Below are 20,824 nucleotides of genomic sequence, written 5' to 3'. Positions count from 1 at the left end.
CTTGAGTCAGTCATGTCGAGTTATACTTCTTTTCGGGTTTGTGTCGAGTTTAGGTTGGGTTAATAACAGGTCGGGTTACATTCGGGTCGGGTAAACAATGGGTCGGGTTTAATTCGGGTTTTCACGGCTTAGGGTAATTGTCGGGTTTGAGTTGGGTTCTAAAGTCAATAATTTGCGGATTATAATCAGGTCGGGTCATTTTCAAGTCGGGTCATTATCGGGTTCAAGTCGGGTTTAATTCAAGTCAATAATTTGCAGGTTATAACCAGATTGGGTCATTTCCAAGTCAGGTCATTCTCGAAGTCAAGTCGGGTTATGTTCAAGTCAATAATTTGCAGGTTACAATCAGGTTGGGTCATTTTACAAGTCAGGTCATATTCGGGTTCAACCTATAGTTTATAATTTAGGAAGATAATTATCTCCTTTGACCATACAACAAATATATACTATATTTAACTATTAAATTTGAGGATGATGCTCCTTTCTTTTGCTGGCTTGGACCGTTTTGGTCTCCCTAGACAAAATGCTTGGTCAACAATAATAAGGTGGTCTAAATTGCATTTAAGGTGATTTGAAATCAGGTCAGGAACAATTTGGGTTGAATTTAGGTCGGGTTAATAACAAGTCGTGTTGATTTCGAGTCGGGTTAGTAACAGATCGGGTTGAATTTTTGGGTCGGATTAGTAATAGGTCTTGTTAAATTCGGGTCAGGTCAATAACAAGTCAGGTTGAATTCGGGTTAGGTTAATAACAAGTCGGGTTGATTTCAGGTCGGGTTTGAAACAAGTTGGGTTAAATTAGGATCGGGTTAGGAACGGGCCGGGTTGAATTCTGGTCAGGTTAGTAACAACTCATGTTAAATTCGGGTTTTGACGGGTTAAAACGAGTTTGGGTCAATTTCTGTTCAAGTCGGGTTCGGTTTAAGTCAATAATCTACTGGTTACATTCGGGTCGAGTCATCTCCAAGTTAGTTCATATTCGGGTTCGGGTCTCACATACTCGGGTCAACTTGGGTCTAGGGTTGGTTTAAGATCTCGTCAGGTCGGGTTTGGGTCACCATTTTTTTGGGTTCAGATGGGTTGGTTAATAATCGGGGTTGAGTCGGTATTTCGGGTTGGGTCAACTTTTGACAGCTCTAGGTGCGTATATGAAATTATTTTTAATGAACATAAATTATTTGCCGAACAGCTCTAACTTGAAATTACCATTCAAATAGTAGTCATGTTTTAAAATTACCACCCGTAAATTTTTTTAATATTTAGTTGGAGCTTTTAGCTTGTTGCTTGTATGCTGGATTTTAGATATATACTTATTGTTCTTTTAATAATAAAAACCTCGTGATTTGAGTAAATGTCATTAATAAATATATATTACAACAAGAGTTCTAATTACGGAATATATTAGGAATCCAATAACAAGTTTGTAAATAATTATTTTACATAATACAGGGTACATATACATATCTTAAACTTAGGAAGAGAACACAATGTGTAAATTGAAATTATTGATATTCTGATATTCTCCATCAAACCAGCCTTGTTGCCCTTGTACCAGCGAATTTCTAAACCCTTTTAGTACCTGCACAATGTACAATACTATAATGAACATCCTACATATAACGGAACGTGCATAAGTACTCTCTTTGTCTGATTTTCATTATTAACATTTTTATTATTAGCGTAATTTGAACTAGTATTGTGGCATTTAATCTGGACAAAGATGTAATAATTACATAATAACTGAAATATATTAGTAAATCTGAAATGGAGAGCTTGATTCAAATACAACATTTAAATATTTAACTAGTGTGTACTTCGGCGATGTTCCGGGTTGCTAATTTGTTTACTTCTTGCTTTAATTTAACAATTATGTTCGACTATTTGTGTAGTTAGTGTGTGTAGTGGTTCGGGCGTTGCCTTGGCTTTTTTTTTTTTTTTTTTTTTTTCCCCTTTACATCATATATATTTATATTTTAATCTTAAGAAAAATAAATGAATTATATTACTTAATAAATGAAAGGAATATTATAATATTATGTGAAACTTAAAACATTAATGATAGTTGATTGACATGGTAAAAGTATTATCTAAATATATTGGAGGAGGTTATGGGTTCGAATCTTGTTGAAAACATATTTTATTTTGTTAAATGAAGTGGCTAGCTTACGTGGCGAATATACTTTGAATGATGACGTGGCATTGTGACACAGGCACACATACTTTGAAGAATACCACGTGACACCGTTCCTTTAAAACGAACACCACTACAAATTCTTAAATGGACCTGGTTCACACTAACTTCTTGTGGACCACTAACATTAGCGAAACTATGATTGTTTTATTAATAAAAAAAAAAGGTCATTATAATAAAATGAAGGTCACTATGTTGAAAATAAAAGTCATTTTGGTAATATATAGGCTATAAGAAGTTAATTTTTTTTTATAAAATATTTTATAAGGTCAATATTAATAATAAAAGGTCACTATGTTAAAATTAGGGTCATAACGTCATACTTCAAGTTAACAATAGTATTAAACATTATACAACTTTTAATAAAGGTTACTATGTTAAAAATAAGGTTACTATGTTAAAAATGAAGGTCACTATGTTCAATATAATGTCAGTTGCGTGTGTATAAACCTCGGGTCCACAATAATATTATTGTGAACCAGGTCCACGCAAGTATTTCTGTACAATATCATCCTTGATTTTCTTGAAATATGTAACAAATATATAACCATTTACAACAGAATTACTGTTAGGAAAGGACCTAAGAGGTAAATCAGTTTTGGCAAACTTTTGTTAATGATATTACACGAAACTAGTATCAAAAATCAAAAATATATTACACATACCTTTATACTTGATTGAAAATGTAATTTTTATAACCCGAGCCCAACAAATCAATTTGTGTCCTTGAGACAATTTTGCTCCCTCTACGATACCCAAGGTTATTAAAAAATTGTCTCCCAGGATAGAACGAGTTTCGTTTCTTATAAAATGGTATTGTAATTATAAGAAACCAACGACCAAACTAAATAGAGTAACCACAACTATATACATGTATATCTTGAGAGAGTAAATAAAACTGATATTCTATATCCATAAATGAGAACAACCAACAACTATTTATAGACAAAGAAACATGGATGAAAAGACGCAAGTAATGAAAAGATACAATTATCCATCATAATTAATGAATAGTAAATAATGAAATAATGCAATTATCCATATTTACAATTACCAATGAAGAGTTACAATTATCCAAACATACAATTTGTCATACAACACTATTCTTCATAATTCTTCATTAATACTAAAATATTTACAATATAAATATCCAACAACTTTAACAGAGCACCTTTCAAAAAAAAAAAAAAAAAAACTTTAACAGAGCAACTCCAATTTGAGAAAAGTAAGACCGACCCATCTAGAAAAAGGAGAATGCTAGAAAATATCAACTGTATTGTTTAAGAAATATCTAGTATCGTTCACGAATTTCGATGATGGGGATGTGTTTAATGTAAGGCCAATCCTCCCCGGGTGGATCTTTTTGACATCTACTCTTCAAGCTTTCTGAACAACTGACGAGCTTAAGTCGGTTCAAAGAGGTGAGTTTGGGCATCCAATTCGGTATTGATTCGAGTCTTTTGCAATCCCAAATTTCAAGGATTTCGAGGGCAGACAAGGATTGCATCCAATCTGGCAGACTCACTAGCTGTGGTAGTGTATAGAATTCCAACTTCAGGAGGGAGTGATGAAGGGATCGCCATGGCTTGCCGTCCTGTGTCTCTTCTGATAGCCTCACATTTGGACAATCGCTTATCCATAACTCCTTTAAGGCAGTGAGATGCTCTAATCCTCCACAAACACTCCTTAGTCTTTCACACCTATAAAACCTCAAAAATTGCAGAGAAGACGAGCAGTTGCAAAACACCTCCTCTAATTCTTCAAAGCTCTCCAACTCCCCCCCATCATCTGTAAATGATAAACTTTCAAGACTCTGAAAAGCCACCATGGGAAGAGATTTCAACCACATCACATTGTCTATCCTCACATCCTTTAACTTAGGAATTGAAATACTACTACTTTTACTCGAATTTTCAGGACCAAACAATAATTGCCACAACTTTCCAGAAAAGAATACCTGCCGCAACTTTCTAAATAAGAATACTAATAATGATGGAGGATCCTCACCTATTTTTTCATCCCTCTTTGTTTGTAATACTTCCAGTCTATTATTGAACTTGTGTAAATGTAATTTATCCACCTTGAGACACAGCGGAATACTTGTCAACTCTGGGCATCCCTGTATTCTCACTTCAGAGAGACATAATTGCATGTTTTTGTTATCTTCAAGGAGATGAAGATCATCTCCCAACGCTTTCAACTTGGGCAAATCAGACAAATCAAGTTGTTTCAAGGAGGGGAAGATTGATACTCCTTGACCACATTCTGATCTGAAACCTGATGGATTACTCTCTATGTACTCTAACTTGGGCAAATTCTTAAGCTTGAGGACTTTGAGATGCCGCAAGTTTCCCAGACATGGCGGCATGAACTCCAACTCCTCGCAATCGGCAAGATGAATACGTACAAGCTTTGGAATGAGGGTTATCCAACTAGGCATTCTCACACCACGGTACTTAATTACTACTAATCGCTCGAGATTCGAATGTGGTTGCAGCTCTTCCATAAATCTTGTTGCTTCCTCAGTATCCACACCTCCATCTACCTCCTGATGACAAAAACAAAAGGCAACGCCCTTGAGATGTTCCTTCCTACTTAGATATTGTCCTTCACTTCTGCTGTCGTCTACCTTAACAGCATTTGTAGGCCACTTAAACTGGATTTCAAGATGAGCTTTGAGGTTGTTCATAGCCTTAAGATCTTCCAGTCCATCAAACCATTGCTTCGTAGTTGAATCACTCCTTTCACCACCCACAATAAAATCACTTAGCCTATGAAGGTTTTTCAACTTACCCATCCCCTTGGGAAAACAAGTTAAGTTGAAGCAATTCCTCGTAAGCAAGGTCCTAAGCTTCACCAGCCTGCTCAACTCTTCTGGCAGCTCTTTCAATTTAGAGCAATAATCTAAGTTTAAGGTTTGTAGATTACATAATTTTGTAATCGACTTTGGAAGCTCTTCTAGTCTATAGGTAAACGAGAGATCTAAATACCTCAAATGCAACAGATCGCCTATTGATTTTGGCAATGTCTTGATACTGCTATCAGACAAATCCAATGCCCTAAGGCGAATGCAATTAGCCATTAATGCCTTAACATCTTGATGCTGGTAGCCACGAGAGAGATACGTTCGAATATGGGACTTGTCTAATGAACATCTTGCACCTTTGTTTCTGATAACAGACAGATGGCGAACTTTATTATTCAAGTTGCCTTCTAAGTTATCTATTGCACAAATCTCCTGTTTTGTTACCATTTGAGCAACATCATGCATGAGATCGTGTATCTTAAATTTCATAGTATCAAAACTTCCATGTTCTACGTCTTGAAAGAAACATCGTTGCAACAAAATTGAAAAATATTCCTCAGCAACATCTTCTATGCTTCGACCATCTGACGGGACAATATAGCCTTGTGCCATCCAAAGGCTTATCAGCCTATCCTTTCTTACCGGATAATCCTTAGGAAACAACGCACAATAACTGAAGCAACTTTTCAGTGGAGACTCAAGATTATAATAACTCAGCTTCAATATAGGCATGATGTCATTCTGGCTCTCTCCAAGGTCGGCTAATGGATTTTGCGCAAGTGATAACCATAGAGTCTTGTCTTGACCATATAAGAGACTTCCTATTACTCTTATAGCAAGAGGAACTCGAGCACATCGTTTTACAACATCTTGCCCGATCTTGACCAAGTCGTCAGGAGGGTTAGACGATTGCAATCCAAAAGCCATCCTTTCAAACAAACACCAAGAATTCTCCTCTGACAACCCTTGGAGCTCGTATGTTAGACCATCTCCTATAATTCTTGCTGTCACTAGTGAACGTGTTGTTACCAAAATCCAGCTTCCTTTTTGACCTCCAATTAAGAATCTTTCCAGGTCACGCCACTGATCACACTTCTCAGACCATACATCGTCTAAAACAAGCAAGTATTTTTTGCCTGCTAGTTGATCGCGTAGCTGTTTTTGTACCTGATCCAAGGTGGAGTTCTCATGTGATCGGCCAGTAGCTGAAGCCAAAATCTTACATAGAATTTCTTTTACATCAAGTTGCTTCTGATCTTGATCAGAGACACAAGTCCACAACCTCAACGGAAATGCACTTGTAACCCTTGGATCGTTATACACAAGTTGAGCAAGGGCTGTTTTGCCCAACCCTCCAATTCCCACAACCGTGAGAAAAGAAACATCGCGTTGCACATTAGAATCAAGCATCATACCAACAATCTTCTCCAAGTCATCCTTCCTTCCAATGATATCACCTGCATCCACATAAGAACAGGTCTCGGGCCTTCTCCTCCGGATAGGCTCGGGATCATGGTTTAACCTAAACTGAGTGTTATAAGCAATAGCATCCAGTTTCTTCCTGATTTTCTTAACCCCTCTAGACATTCTGTAAGCAACACCTAGCTGGTTATCAGGAAACAAATAACGCACCTTTTTAGAGAAACTACCACCAGTCTCCAAGAGTTGCTTCTGCTCAGCAAGAGTAACAAACTCGTCGAGCAAATCATCAGCTTCAAAGACGGCTTCCTTGAGCTCCTCAAGCCGATGCTGTGCTTCATGGGAGAGCTCCTGCTTGGCTTCTGCATCAAGAAGCACAGCAGTGACAGCAGAAACGGTACGTCGGAGATCATCAAGCTGGGATTTGTAGCCAAAGATTGAAAGGATCTCTTGAAGCTCTGAACATTGCAGCGATGCAAGCAGAGTTTGAGCAGCTGAGAGCACTGTTCCAATAATATCCATTTTTTTTTTTTCTGAAAAAAATGTGAATGAATAAAATAATGGTTGCAAGCTCTACATTAAATCATATCATTGATATCTTGTAGCAAAAGGAGATAAGGTAGTGCTTCACTGTCATAATTTGGACCAATCATTTTTCTTATCGTTGATATCTTGTAGCAAAAGGAGATAAGGTAGTGCTATATTTTCATCTAAAGTAAGAGTATCAATGGCTTCACAAATTTGACTTTTCCTTTCCTGATTGTTACCGTTGTTTCACTGGTCTAGTGGGACTACCACTATAACAATTTCTAGGAAAAGGGGCGAGGCCAAGGAGTAACCACGTACTCCCTTTCTTAAAGAATGTCCCGTACAATAATGCCCAAACTTCATATTAGTGTCAAGTCATAGGGATAAACTAGTGCTGGTTTTTTCAGTAAAAAAAATACGAAATATAATACACAAGAACCAATGCAATAAGTGATATCTGAGCTTTTTAAATCCTCTGATCAGCACTCAGCAGCATCAAGATGTAAGGTGATGGTAGAATATACCCAAAAAACAAAAAAAAAAAAAAAACAAAAAAACTGATTTTTTTAAAGTGTCCTATTGGAGATTTTAGCACTATTCATGAAACATAATTTAACCATGTTTGTGAAATATACATAAGAAATAATATAGTTTTATAGGTACTTGTTGAAGTTGTCTCGAATAGTAGATTATTAATATACTATTGTCATAATTTATAGTTATTGATAATTAAAATATTATTAGTCAAAGTTTTGCATCGGCATGCGTGATATGTCACTATGGGGCACGGAGTACCACTGTATTGCAAGAGCATTATGGACCGACAGCCACCATGTAAACCATACATGCAGCAACTATGAAGTGATCAACAGATCAAATACAACATATATGAAGTATATATTAAGAATTAAAATAAAGCCACTAGCCTGTTACATCTTCACGAGAAATTCTGCATGTACAACTACAATGAGAATATACATACTCATACAAAACTGCCGCAGTTCCACAGATGCATCTGGAATCTCTTTGTTGCGAGACCAAAATCAAAAACACTTTCTATTTGGTCTATGTGCGATAATAAAGACCGTTATAAGGGAATATACATGATGCTTTTACAATGTTCTCATTACCAATACTCCTAGGTGACATTGTCGTCATTGGTAATATGTGCCACTATGTACAGAATCCGGCAGGACAGACAGCAGTTTCAACATACTCAGAAAATTCTCTGAGTTTCCATTGCCTTGTGTCATCACACAGTCCGCAAAACATTTGTGGACCAGGAAGGCTTATTGTGCAGAATAATATCCAGTATCACGTCTGAAGAAGGTTATTAACAGTCACAGAGACAGAGTTTGTTTGTTGCAGGTCCTGGCATATTTACAAAAGGGTTAGGCAACTGTCAAAAGAGGAAGTGTGCAATATTGACCTATAATTTCTGCCCATGACTACTTCGGTCAAGTGATGACATAGAAGTAGTCCAAGCTTCGATCCCTACCCTATAGCTGGCTTTTAATGAGAGCTAGGAAAGAGGTGGATCAGAATGTAGCCAATTTTGGTGTTTCAGATTGGTATCCTTATCAACATGTCTACTATTTGGAATCATTATTACCCTCCTAAAACAATTTACAACAGGTATAGTAATATAATTTTCTTAAACCTGTTAAATATAGACATTAGATTCCTATAAAGTGCAAACAAATTTTCAAAAAGACCTTTTCAGCTTCCAAACTACAAGAATGTCTTGGTGGAAGTAGCCTTTATCTTCCAAATTTTCATGGACTCATGAAGAAAGACTCTGAGAGACAGAGATATGAGCACATGGAAAAGTATACAGAAAAAACAATCAAATCTTGTGAAGAAATCCAGATCATTGTTTCCATAACCCTATTGATAAAGGTCCCTTAGTTATTCCCTAGGAAATTTCTAACCATTAACAAATTCCACACAAGTAATGAATTACTCTCTGTATCCTAAAATGCCATCACTGGATTTCAGCAAGGTAGTAAAAATTCATCCTTTGCTGACATAGTAGCCAAATATCATTGAATTTGGAGCTCCCCAAAATAACCTCACCTACAATGGAGGGAGAATGAGAATTGCACAACTACGGGAATTACAACCAAGATTCCTTAGCTGTGCAGGGCTTTACAAAAATGAAAAATTATCATTCTCCTATTTGTTATATACTTATATAACATTTTTACAACAATAAACATTACTCACAGAAATGAGTAATCATATTTTAAGAGGTCCTTGTAATTCATATAAGGAAAATTCGTAAATTACCACCCAAATAGCAGACTTATTTTGAAATTACCACCCGTTAAAAAAAAAAAAATTATTTTACCACCCCTTAAATTAAAATAAGTCAGGTGAACTTTCCGTCACTAGGACCCACATAATGGCTATTAATGGCTATATTGAGCCTTCATTACTAACACCCCCCCCCCCCCCCCCCAAAAAAAAAAAAAAAAAAAAAAAAAATTTCTATAGAACATTTCCTCAAACTCAATTTGCAGTTTCTACCCCAAATTCTCACAGATTTTACTAACTTGTATTTAAAGACGAATCTCCCACAAGTGCAGACGCTCAGGTTGCAATCAATCCTCAATTCTATTTTAAAATTAGGGTTTTGCGCACATTGTAATTGAGGAAAATTAGAGGATTGCATAAATTAGGGTTCTTCGCACAAATTAATTGGGGGAAATTGGGGGATTTCATGAATTAGGGTTCTTCGCACAAATTGATTGGGGGAAATTGGGGGATTTCATGAATTGGGGTTCTTCACACAAATTCTTCTTTTCTCACTTATTTCTCCTTCTCCATGACAGTAATTATTTTGCAGAAAAAACAAAAATTAGGGTTTCAATTTAATAATTTTAAGGGTGGTTGAACATTTTACAGAGAATTTATGAAGAAAGAGGGAGAAGATAGATGATTTTTCAGAGATTTAATGAAGAAATTGAAAGAGGGAAGGGTTTAGTTGAGTGCTATAGAATAGTGAGAGGGTGAAATAGAGAGAACCGGATGGAAAAAAAAAAAAGGGAGGGAAGTAAGTTAGGTAGGGCCCACTAACGGAAAAGCCACCAGATTTATGAAAAGGGTGGGAAAATAAATGCGTTTTTAATTTAAGGGGTGGTAAAATAAAAATAAAATAAAATAAAATAAATTAACGGGTGGTAATTTCAAAATAAGTCTACTATTTGGGTAGTAATTTACAAATTTTTCCTTTATATAATTACTATTTAATCAATAAAATTAGTAGTTTATACCAAGTTACCAACTGGAAAATTTGTGCTAGGCTGAATTTCTCTTACCATCCATTAAGACAAAAAACCTCCTTTCTCACCTCTACGTACACATTATTTCACATCCAAGTTCTGCTAACTAAAATAGACATAGGAAACATCAATCAGCTAAGCTTATCTCAAGGACAGTGTATTCACACAAGGCAAATCTCCACTAGGAGCCTAGCTACTAGCATAATCCCACCTTGTTTGTGTAATACACAGGAAGATAGGTGGTTGTATTCTGAAATAGGGTTCTGGCCCTTTAGAGTGATACTGTTCATTAGCTTAGATAATTATTTGTCAGATATACTAGATGCCCACAAGCCAGTGCTCTGACCTCACAAAAGTCATAATGTCATAAAAGGGATATTAGATGAGCAATGTTGGAAGAGCATAGTGGCATTATCAAAATTAGAATAATACAATGATCTAAACTAAACAAAAACGTAAGAAACACAAGATCTCCAGCTTGGTGCAAGGGATTAACATTTAATCAGCAATTATCTACTTTCAGCTATACCCAAAGTTCCCAAACCTAGGATCATGTCCTGTTCACACTGCTACCTTGGCTCTATAACACCCACCCTCTCTTTTAAAAAAATATCTTAAACAGAATCCAAATTCAATCTCATTATGTTAATAGGGGCACTAGTAAGGTGACAGGCTTTCAAATTTAATTAAAAAGCTATGGATTTATCTTGTTCAAAATTATTCATGGATATGGCATATTGGCATCCTTGCCTCCTTGGGGCATTCATGTATTACTATCTAGGGGTAGGGATGTCAGTGGGGCGGGTCAAGTAGGAGACCCGCCCCATCCCCGCCCCAATGGGGCGGGGATGGGTCTCGGTTTGGCGGGTGGTGGGGCGGGGATGGGGATAAAAATCATACCCGCCATGGGTGATGGGGCGGGGGTGGATTTTAAGTTGTACCCGCCCCATCCCCGCCCGCCCCACCCGCCCCACTTCATACCCGCCCCATCCCCACCTCTTACCCACATCTATATATCTTTTAAAGCAAAATTACATACTTTTATACTATTTATAAAATAATTACTTGAAATACTAGTACAATATTAATCTACTTTGTATGACACTTATATTATAACACAAAAATGTGTGTAGAATGTTTTATTTTATAATTCGTATTAATTATGTAAGACTTTTTATTTGAGATACGGAGATTAGGTGGATCTTGGGTGGGGATTAGGCGGGTCTTTGGTGGGGATAAGGTGGGGATGGATATCCAAGTGGGGGGTGGGGCGGGGATGGTTTTGGAGTTGTACCCGGTGGGGCGGGGATGGTTTTGGAGTTGTACCCGGTGGGGCGGGGATGGGGATGAAAATTGGACCCGCCGCGGGGATGGGGATGGGGATAGGGATGAAAATATTAGGTGGGGATGGGGATGGGAAGGCCAACATCCGCCCCGCCCCGCCCCATTGACATAGGGGATAAAAAATATTTACAGAGGCAAACTGAACTGCCAGATATGACTGAAGAAGTCCTACCCAAAGCGTAAGTCATAAAAGGATATGCACAACCAAAATTGTCAAGAGGATTAATTAGGTCAATGATTTCATGTTCAGGCAAGTCAGTTTCAGCTTAAATTTTGGTCAAAACCATTTTTCAGTTGTCCAACTTCTACAGCAGTTATCTGTATTTCATGTCAAAAAAGTGTTCAACACAACATAAATTTTGGATGGGCTCAGGTTGTATCAGCTTTCAGCTTTGCCAGGTCTCGATTTACAAGCATTAGCAAAGATAATGATAGTACATATGTACATCAAGAGAATTTATACCTGGAAAATCATTTCATCAGGGATGTGAGGAAGCACCTCCCTTACAGTTTCTGCCATGGCAAGTAAGTTTGCAATGCTGTCATTAGCAGGACGGGAGGCATTCCTTCTATGTGCAGTAACACTTGTTGCAGGGAATCTGTGTGCAGCAGGGGGAAATGCTGTACTGGATGTTGTTGCCTGAGAAGAGTTTGTTGGCCAAAGGCTCCACGAAGTATCTTCAAGAGCAGTCTGGGCATAGTTTTCTCCAACAGAAGCAAGGTGTCGCATCATCATCTGGACCCTCCCCAACCCAGCAGACCTAATGGCAGTTGATGGGCCAGCTCCATCAAGACCCTGACTTGGCCAAGGCTGTAACCAACTTGAATCTGCTCCTGCTCCTCTATACCAAAAGCAGACATAATTTTAGAAACATCATGGTAATAAAAGTCGTTAGATGAGAGTTAAGATTTCTATGCTAGTGGTAAAGTCTTCTTCTATTTTCTTCTAAATCTATATTTTTCTTTTAGGTAAGGAGGCCAGAGGTTAGAGATTGTTACACCATGAAAAAGCAATAATAAGATAAGAAATGTGCACTGCATGCAATGCAATTTTTTTGCTGCATTCATGCATATCCATGCTACACAGCAAATTTGGCGGCCTTGCAACCATGGAGCTTCTAGCCGACAAAACAAGGTATATTGCACATTAGCCCCACTACATAGAAAAACATGGCTCCCAAAAATGGAGATATAGAATCTAACAATATGTTGACAGAATCTTAAAGTTAATCTTAAAAGGTCATGCATATTGCAAAGAAATTAAAGAACAAAACAAAGAGCTGTGAAAATCAAACCTCCAAGGATTAACTTCCGGAGAATTTTGGTTTTGGTTAGGGAAAACTCCTACACCTCCAGCATTCACCGGATCAACTCCTGAGCTTAGTTGACGTGCAAGCTGCTCATCACTTGAAACTACTCTAGTATGAGAGCTTGCCTCACTTTCAGATCTTCCAACAAAAAGGGGTTTCCGACAGGTAGGACATGAATAGACCTCATTAAGTCCTTGATCCAACCTAGTATAAAAGAATCACTTTCAGCTCCAGCATCAAACTTTACTAGGCATTAAAAAGGAGAGTAAAATGAGTCTACGAGCCTGGCAATAAACATACCAAGATCTCAAACAAGCAAGATGGAAAAGGTGATTGCAAGGAAGCCTTTTAGCCTTTGCCATTGGTTCCTGTTGATATCCAACGAAGACCATGAGATCATTAAACATTAGCAATAAAGAAGTTCAAATAACTATAAAGTCACAAACAAATGAATTGAAGAAGATGTAGCATGAATGAGAGAAATAGTCAATAGGCAGAAGGGGAAACATTTAGTGAAAGAGGCACTTGCCCTACAGATGGCACATTCATCATCATATGCTTGTATTTCCTTTGTTGTCGCATCAGGAAGTGCCTCGTGAAGTGCACCTAAAGCTATCTTTAATTTGACAAATCCTTTAATACGCTTTACAACAGCACTTAGTAAAGCCTGCAAGCAGCATAGAAAAGAATTATAACGAGTCATGTGCTAAAATTAAAAGTGAGCCATCAAGGACTGATCAAACACATACACGAATGTTCAGGAAAAGGATTGCATCTACAAGATGGAATGTCATGCCATGGAGCCACCAAATTAGCACATAATGACCAAGGGCCATTAAAAGTGTCATCATATCGAGGAAAAACCCCATATTTCGAACAACATTGCTTTTCCATTCCCACAAAGAACCTGCAGGAGTTTTCTCATATAAATAAAAACAAAGCTACAAATATACAATGATGACTTAGGAAAAAATCATCAAATACAGCATAACACAGAGAATTCTTGCTTAAAAGCCAAGATTTAATAGATAATATTCAATAAATAAATAAGAAACCTATATTTCTAAAGTTTACCAGCTTGTATTTGTAGTGAGAGCACTGCTTAGTCAATTTCCAAAATCTTACATTCTTACTACAGAGATTAATCCAACTTCCAGAAAAAGACCAGATCTATGTCTGGCTAAGTGATGTCCCGAGATAGAAGTTGACCCTAAAATCAAAACTCCTTCCACTTCACATTATTCATGCCAACCCACACCTCTTTACATATGGTACCCTCCAAAAAATAGACTAGCTAATAGATTTGTGACATGCCCAAGCACAATTTGACAAATTTAATATTATGATGGATTGATAGTCCATAATTAAGTATTGTGAATATTCGTCCACCTACTTTTAAAACAAATAACAACCTAATGATCAGTCTTTATAATGTTGATTATTTCTATTTTATTATATGTAAAGAACTCTGTACAATTTTTACTCCTTATCTTTCATATACATTTTAATCCTTAGAATATTTTATCCAATGGATCTGATTCATTAAGGCATATATCAGAAAGTAGGTATTGTTCAATTCACATTAGAAATATAAACAAATAATATAGAAATAATAAACTGATAATATGTGATCACATGCATATAAAAGGCTCTTTTTTAGTTACAAACTCTAGTTGCAACTTGATCCTGATCTTTATAAATCCATTTTAACGTTCCAATAGTAAATTTATCCATTTACTTTAATACCAAAATGCATTTACATAGTAAATTTAGGTGGTGCACACTATACTCCAAAATAATTCCTTGTTCTATTTATGGTCTCTCTTCAATTTGTCGTTACTACTAGCTCTTCCACTCTCTCATAAAATCAGATATTTCAAACCACACATATAAAAACTAACCCTTTCACCACCCAGGACAACACCATACATGAAGAATATTGCCAGTAGAGACTTCAATGGAAGAAGTAATAATACCTGCAGTTGTATCAAAAAACTTTGATCTTTGGGAATCAGAAGTCTCTGCAGCAGAATGGTGGAGCCAAATATCCATTAGCTGAAATCCATGTACCACAATAGCCTGAAGATATATATATCATGCAACACAAACTTGTAAATAAGTGTCATGCTTTAATAAAGGTTGAATGAATAGATAAATTTGAATCATGAAACAACATACCTGCAGTGTCTCAAAAGCTATGCTGAGGGGCTCAAAGAACAACAACCAATAAGTGGACGAAACCAGAGGTCCAGATACAGCCGCACAAAACCATATCCTATAAAACACACATGACACTTAGAGACAAGATTTTCCAAAATTTAAAGACATAACCATTTCTACTACATGACAAACTACTATATATTACAGTATAATGATGGTCTTTGACACAATACACCCCATGGATTCAGCAGTTATGCCTACACTACAACTGAAAGGATGTGGTCATCAGCTCCATAATATTATTTTCAGGACACTGAATCATGTTATCTTGAATAGATGCACACCAGATGCATACAAAACTACTAGACAAATCTCGTGAATTGACCCTGAATGCATCAATATAGAAAGGGGGTTTCTCGTTATTATGAAAAATGACAGCTTTTTAATGAGCAAAAGCATCACCATATAAAAATGAATTAAGGTGTGCAGGGGATAGTATACTTTAAGAGGATTCGGAATTTCGGAGAATACAATTCTAATCAAAGAGAATCATTGCAACAAAGAAAAAAGCTATTCGATAACCTATACAGAGAAGAAAGGTGAAGGTTCATTGCACATTGGACCCTGGATAAAACTTATCCCCCTCCCCAACCCCCACCCCCACCCCCCTCATCCCAAACAATTCAATAGTGTATAATAATCCTTAAAACAATGACTGCATACTATAAATGGTTCTGTAACCACTCTATGACAAGACATATGAAACTGGCAAAAAAAATCAACCCACCCCCCCAAAAAAAGAAAAAAAAAATATAAATATAAGTAAAATAACCAGGTTGACATTGACTACATTAGTGACAATAATTGTGGCTCTATCTCAGAGCAATAGTTATTTATGAAGAAAATATTTGTTTTTGGCTAACATGTAGAGAGAGAACCACCAAGTACGCTTATTTTCTCAATTATTTGTCAAGCAAAGAACCCCAAATCCAAAGTTCAGTAACAACAAAATAAGATATAGAGCATAACAGAATACACAACGCTAGAGATAAAGTCAAGAAATACCATAGACAGTCAAAGGCCAAAACTAGCAATAGTGCTGAATATACACGGAAATATGTCCAAAGTGTAGCAGAAGGAGATGCATTCAAACGTTCAAGACGATCTCTTGCCAAAGCTTGAAACATCTACATAAGAGTCAAAGAAAGTCAAATACAGTCAGAAGAAACAATTAACACCCACATAAAGTAGATAGATTGATGAAAGTATTTGACAAACCTTCAGGAAACAAAGGACGGTCAACCATGTCATCCACAGGGTGGCTTGAATTATTGTTGGAGGAATGATTAATGGAAGAAATGTTCCCTGGAATCATTAAAAAATCAATTACAAGGGAATAATGGGAATTGGCAGCAAAGATTCAAGGATCAATAGCTCTTTTTACCACAAGAAATTCCATTAATGTACTTCAAAAGGAAAGTTTAGAGGCAGTGGGATTAATGATGTTCGGAAAAAGGTCTTTCACCAACCATGTTTTCATGCTACACAAAATTTTGACCAATGACAAGGATGTAAACCTCTGATAATCAAAGTAACCAACTCTTCAAGAAGAGATACATTATTTTTAGCTAAAGGAACAAATAACAAATATGACACAGACACTTAAAGTCTTACAGAAAAGCAATTAGCCAATCAAGTACGACTTGTTTGGGCCCTACTTGTTCTTACAGATTCGGTGGATTTCAGCTTTCTATATAAATCTTATTTTATATATTAAAGCCTTGAGCATAGCAGAAGCTATATATTACAATGTCGCCTAGTCAAATTAATGCAAGGCCATCCTTAAGGGCCATGGCAAATCTCTAGACTTGATTGCAAAGTGACCATGACTCCAAAATCATCTGTACTTGCCTTTTCCTCAAAACTTTAGCTGTTTAGATTTTTCTTTTAGCAGAATAACATAAAGATACTCTTTAACTCGTCTCCCTCCATTAAACAACCCCCCAAACCTTTGTCACAAAAAGGCTAAAATAGCAATTAGAATCGCTGATAGTGACAGTGAACAGCTCAAATCAACTGTAGTATTACCTTGTAGATAACATAATTGACCAGCCTTTCCACTAACTTTCGTGTTTCAGGGGCATATAGTTCTCCAAAAAATATAGTCTGCATTGAGAGAGATAGATATGGAAAAAAGCATTAAACAATCAGCCAGATCAAATGGATGATGATAGCATTATATAATCAGCCAGATCTAACCAGACAGCATAATGGCATGGCCTCAAATATGCTATATTAAGATATTACATTGGGTGAGCCACTTTCAATCGTTTACCCCCAGGCACATGCAAATGTATGATTTTACATTAGTCATAAGAAAAAGCACGTGCTCAATGTATTCAATCTATCTAATCTAGTCACTTAAATAGCTTGATAACTTCTGCTCAAAGTGATTTCACAAGTGATAGTGGGTTTATCAGCATGAATACATGTGTCTCATTTAGTCATTTTTTTGGTCTAGAGGTTTCACTAAATATAAGATCTAGAAAATTGATTTGACAAAAACCAAAGAAGACATGAGAGATGTGACACCATAAGAGATTAATTTAGAATTCATGGCTTTTTCTCAGGAATACTAGGCTCTTAAGTAATTCTTCAATCAATCAATCAAAGCCTTAATTCCATAATTGGGTCGGCTACATAAACCAAAAGTGATTATTCCGATACAGAAAATAAAATTAGTAAAAATGACTCTTGGAGTCCTAGTTCTCTCATAATCACAATAGGTGTTTGGTACATCTTGGCAATTTTCAAGTGAGACAGGTAGTAAATTAAAATGGCTTTAATCAACCCATATTCCTTTAAAAGCTGCCTCATTTTCATCATATCCTATTTAATGTCACCACGTCTCAACTCTCACAATACATAGTTGATACATACGTATAGCTTGTTAAACTTAAGTGTGGTGTAGATTTGTAGCATGTCAATCAAAATTTTAACATTACCATGTCACAATCTTAGATGGTATGCCACCAAAAATTTGACCACACACCTTTGATCTACATGTCTTGTTAATGGCAGTTAGTCATACAAGGGAAAATATAATTCTCTATCTTAGACAAACTAGATGTGTAGTTATACATAATAACCCTCCAAAGGTCAAGTCAGTACATCAGTTTAAAAGTATCAAAAAACCAATCAAATTATTTCATGTGTTGGATGCTAAATTATGCCATTTCTCAAATAAGATAGATTTAGGGGGTTTTGGTTCAATAAAGGATTAAAGGGAGAGGGAATGAGCCTAACAAAGGGAAACAAGGTGAATAGAATTTTTTTTCTTTTCTTTATAAAAAAAAAACCTACATTTTCATAGTTGTTTGTTTTAAATAACAAAAGGAAATCCTCAAAGTCACTAACAACCATTTACCACACCCCAATTTAGAAAATAACTACCATACAACTACCACACCGCTAGCGCACCTTACCTCCCGAAGTTGCTGCCTCAGCCATTGCACCCCTCCCCTAGTGCCACCACTGCTACTCCTTTATTCTCTCTCTTTTTCTTTTTGAATAATCTTCTAAATCTAGTTGCTTGGTGGTTGTTTTTGGATGGTTGGGTAATTTTCTTATAATTATGGTTGTTTTTGAGGATGAATAGGGTACTGTTTGTGGTGGATGAAGTGAATTTCATGGTGGTGGGGCTAATTTCGGGTGTGCGCGGTGGTTAGGGTGGCTTTGTGGTGGGTAAGGGGTTGAATTTCGAATGGTTAGAGTTAGGACGTAGTGGTGGTGGTGAGTTCAGTCTAGGAATGTTGGACTATGGTGGGTTCAGTCCAGGTGGGGTGGTGGTAGCAGTGGTGGTGGTGGCGATCCGATCTAGGATGGAAGGTGGTGGTCAGAATTGTGGTGGGTCCAGTAAAGGATGGTGGTGGTTGACTGGTAATGGTGGTGTTGATAGTAATGTAGGAAGCTTGAGGAAAGGGAATAGAAAAACCTTTTTTTTTTAGTGTGTGTGGGGGAGGGCAGATCAAAGTAGAAGACATTAGGGGAATGAAGAGGGTAAAGGGAATGATTGAAATGTCCTACCAAACAACAAGTAAGGGGATGAGCCATTTTGATTCCCTTACCCTTAATTAAAATCCCCAAACCAAACACCCCTTAACTTAGCAAAAACCGTGAATATTAAAGTTCCTATGCTTAAATGAGCAAAACTAATCTCCCCAAACCCATCTCCATATAAATCAAACTTCTCTAATAAGTTAAATGGTTTTATTATTGAACCATTAAATCAAAAAAAATGTTACTCCATTAGACAATATCTAAGAATATTGGTGTAATAGATATTGTGTCTTTCAAAATTGTGAAACATAAACAAATTTTTTACTATAAAAGCTATGGATGACTAGGAAATTTTGTAGCAGAAAACACAAAATCAGTTCCTTAATCTACCGCGATCAGGTAATATCACATGTGCACATTTCAGAATATGATAACATTATGCAAAATGCCATAAATAAGTCAATCCCACACAACAAAACAAAATAAATGTAGTGCAATGAAATTACTTTACCTTAATACTCAAAATAAATAACACAAATGCATTGATCAAACATATTGCCAGCAACGTAATGGTGGCATGAGAACGCAATAGGAGCTCGATTATATGACTAGCATTCTCTGAGTAAAGGGTATCGCTGCCAATAAGTCCATCCGCCTTGAATTTTTCGAGCGATATTTCTGTCCAGCACTGCAGACCTATCATGCTGACCACAGTACATGCCGCCGAAATTGCTAGATAGCGAACACCCATTGCTAGCAATTACTTTATTATCTTGAATATAACAGAACTCCCCCAATTTCATTAGAACAACATCAACATAACTCTTTATTCCGCATAATTATTCGCCAAGTCTTTGTAAACAGAAACTAATACTAACAAGCAATAACACTTCTTGATTCCGATTTCGACAATTTTAATCAGCAAAAGACTATCCTATGATCCTGCAACACATAATGAGAGCCAAATACACAGGTGATTAGGGTATAATCTGCTAATAATCCTTGTAAATTTCACTAACATGTCAAATTCTACCGTATGCTTATTCATTCTCTTTCATCCAGCTCAAAATCCAAAATTAACCACTAAATTTAAATAAACAGCTAAGGAATTCAAACATGCACAAATGCACATCAACAGAATTTAAGCAACTGTAACTTCTACAACACATAATTTCACTTTTCTGAAGAAATAAAATAAAAATAGCAAATCAGATGTTCAAATTCGCATGAAATTAAACAAAATCATTACCCTAATTTTCGTCAGAACTACAGAAAACCGAAAATTGAGTCAACAATATCACAATTGAATACAAATTAATCTACAATTCAATCAATCAAATTCGACAAAAAAATCAATTCAATAAAATTGAAACAATCGATCTAAAAAGTGAACAAACCTTCGATCCAATGGCTAGGTCAAGCCCAAAATCTTGATTTAGGAGAGAGAAAATTAGGATTGATATGAGAGAGAAAGATGAGAGAGATTGGGGACAGCTTTTCGAGGAAAAAAGCAAAAGTGAAATTTTGTTGTTCGAAGTGAAAGGATATTTTAATTATTTTTTAATTTAATTTTTATTAATTTAATATTTTTTTTGATGAAATAATGGGAGTCAATGAATCCGTTGACTGATTAAAACATCGTCGTTTGATACCTGCCTTGCTTATTTGATCTAGAATCTGATTAAAGTTGACCTTATTTGGCTTATAATCTTAATTCACTGTCT

General features: G+C 36.3%; 2 protein-coding genes across 2 annotated transcripts; both read right to left on the bottom strand.

Moving 5' to 3' along the window:
• Positions 1-3,073: 3,073 nt before the first annotated feature.
• Positions 3,074-6,981, bottom strand: LOC145609067 (putative disease resistance protein RGA1). The gene has a single exon (XM_081664636.1). The coding sequence runs from the start codon at positions 6,935-6,937 to the stop codon at positions 3,482-3,484; it is 3,456 nt and encodes a 1,151-aa protein (XP_081520762.1). The 5' UTR covers positions 6,938-6,981; the 3' UTR covers positions 3,074-3,481.
• Positions 6,982-7,814: 833 nt separating this feature from the next.
• On the bottom strand, positions 7,815-20,646 carry LOC145606862 (E3 ubiquitin protein ligase RIN2-like). Its single transcript, XM_081662707.1, has 13 exons — positions 20,498-20,646; positions 19,612-20,042; positions 17,130-17,207; positions 16,320-16,406; positions 16,107-16,228; positions 15,060-15,156; positions 14,858-14,960; positions 13,631-13,788; positions 13,411-13,548; positions 13,182-13,249; positions 12,867-13,085; positions 12,035-12,413; positions 7,815-8,314 (listed from the first exon to the last, which is right to left on the bottom strand). The coding sequence occupies exons 2-13, from the start codon at positions 19,849-19,851 to the stop codon at positions 8,258-8,260; spliced, it is 1,746 nt and encodes a 581-aa protein (XP_081518833.1). The 5' UTR covers positions 19,852-20,042; positions 20,498-20,646; the 3' UTR covers positions 7,815-8,257.
• Between the last annotated feature and the right edge of the window lie 178 nt (positions 20,647-20,824).

The sequence above is a fragment of the Chenopodium album genome, chromosome 23, assembly GCF_948465745.1.
Source record: "Chenopodium album chromosome 23, dcCheAlbu1.1, whole genome shotgun sequence".
Classification (NCBI taxonomy): Eukaryota; Viridiplantae; Streptophyta; class Magnoliopsida; order Caryophyllales; family Amaranthaceae; genus Chenopodium; species Chenopodium album.
Note: the sequence above shows the minus strand (reverse complement) of the source record. Positions and strands in the feature narration are given on the sequence as shown.

Bases quoted from the DNA above. Each gene is read 5' to 3' on its own strand.
- LOC145609067 (XM_081664636.1), bottom strand. From the start codon at position 6,937: ATGGATATTATTGGAACAGTGCTCTCAGCTGCTCAAACTCTGCTTGCA.
- LOC145606862 (XM_081662707.1), bottom strand. From the start codon at position 19,851: ATGGGTGTTCGCTATCTAGCAATTTCGGCGGCATGTACTGTGGTCAGC. The intron at 16,229-16,319 runs GTTTGTCAAATA...ACTCTTATGTAG, and splicing joins CCGTCCTTTGTTTCCTGAAG to ATGTTTCAAGCTTTGGCAAG. The intron at 8,315-12,034 runs GTATAAATTCTC...TAAATATGCCAG, and splicing joins CTGATGAAATGATTTTCCAG to GACCTGCAACAAACAAACTC.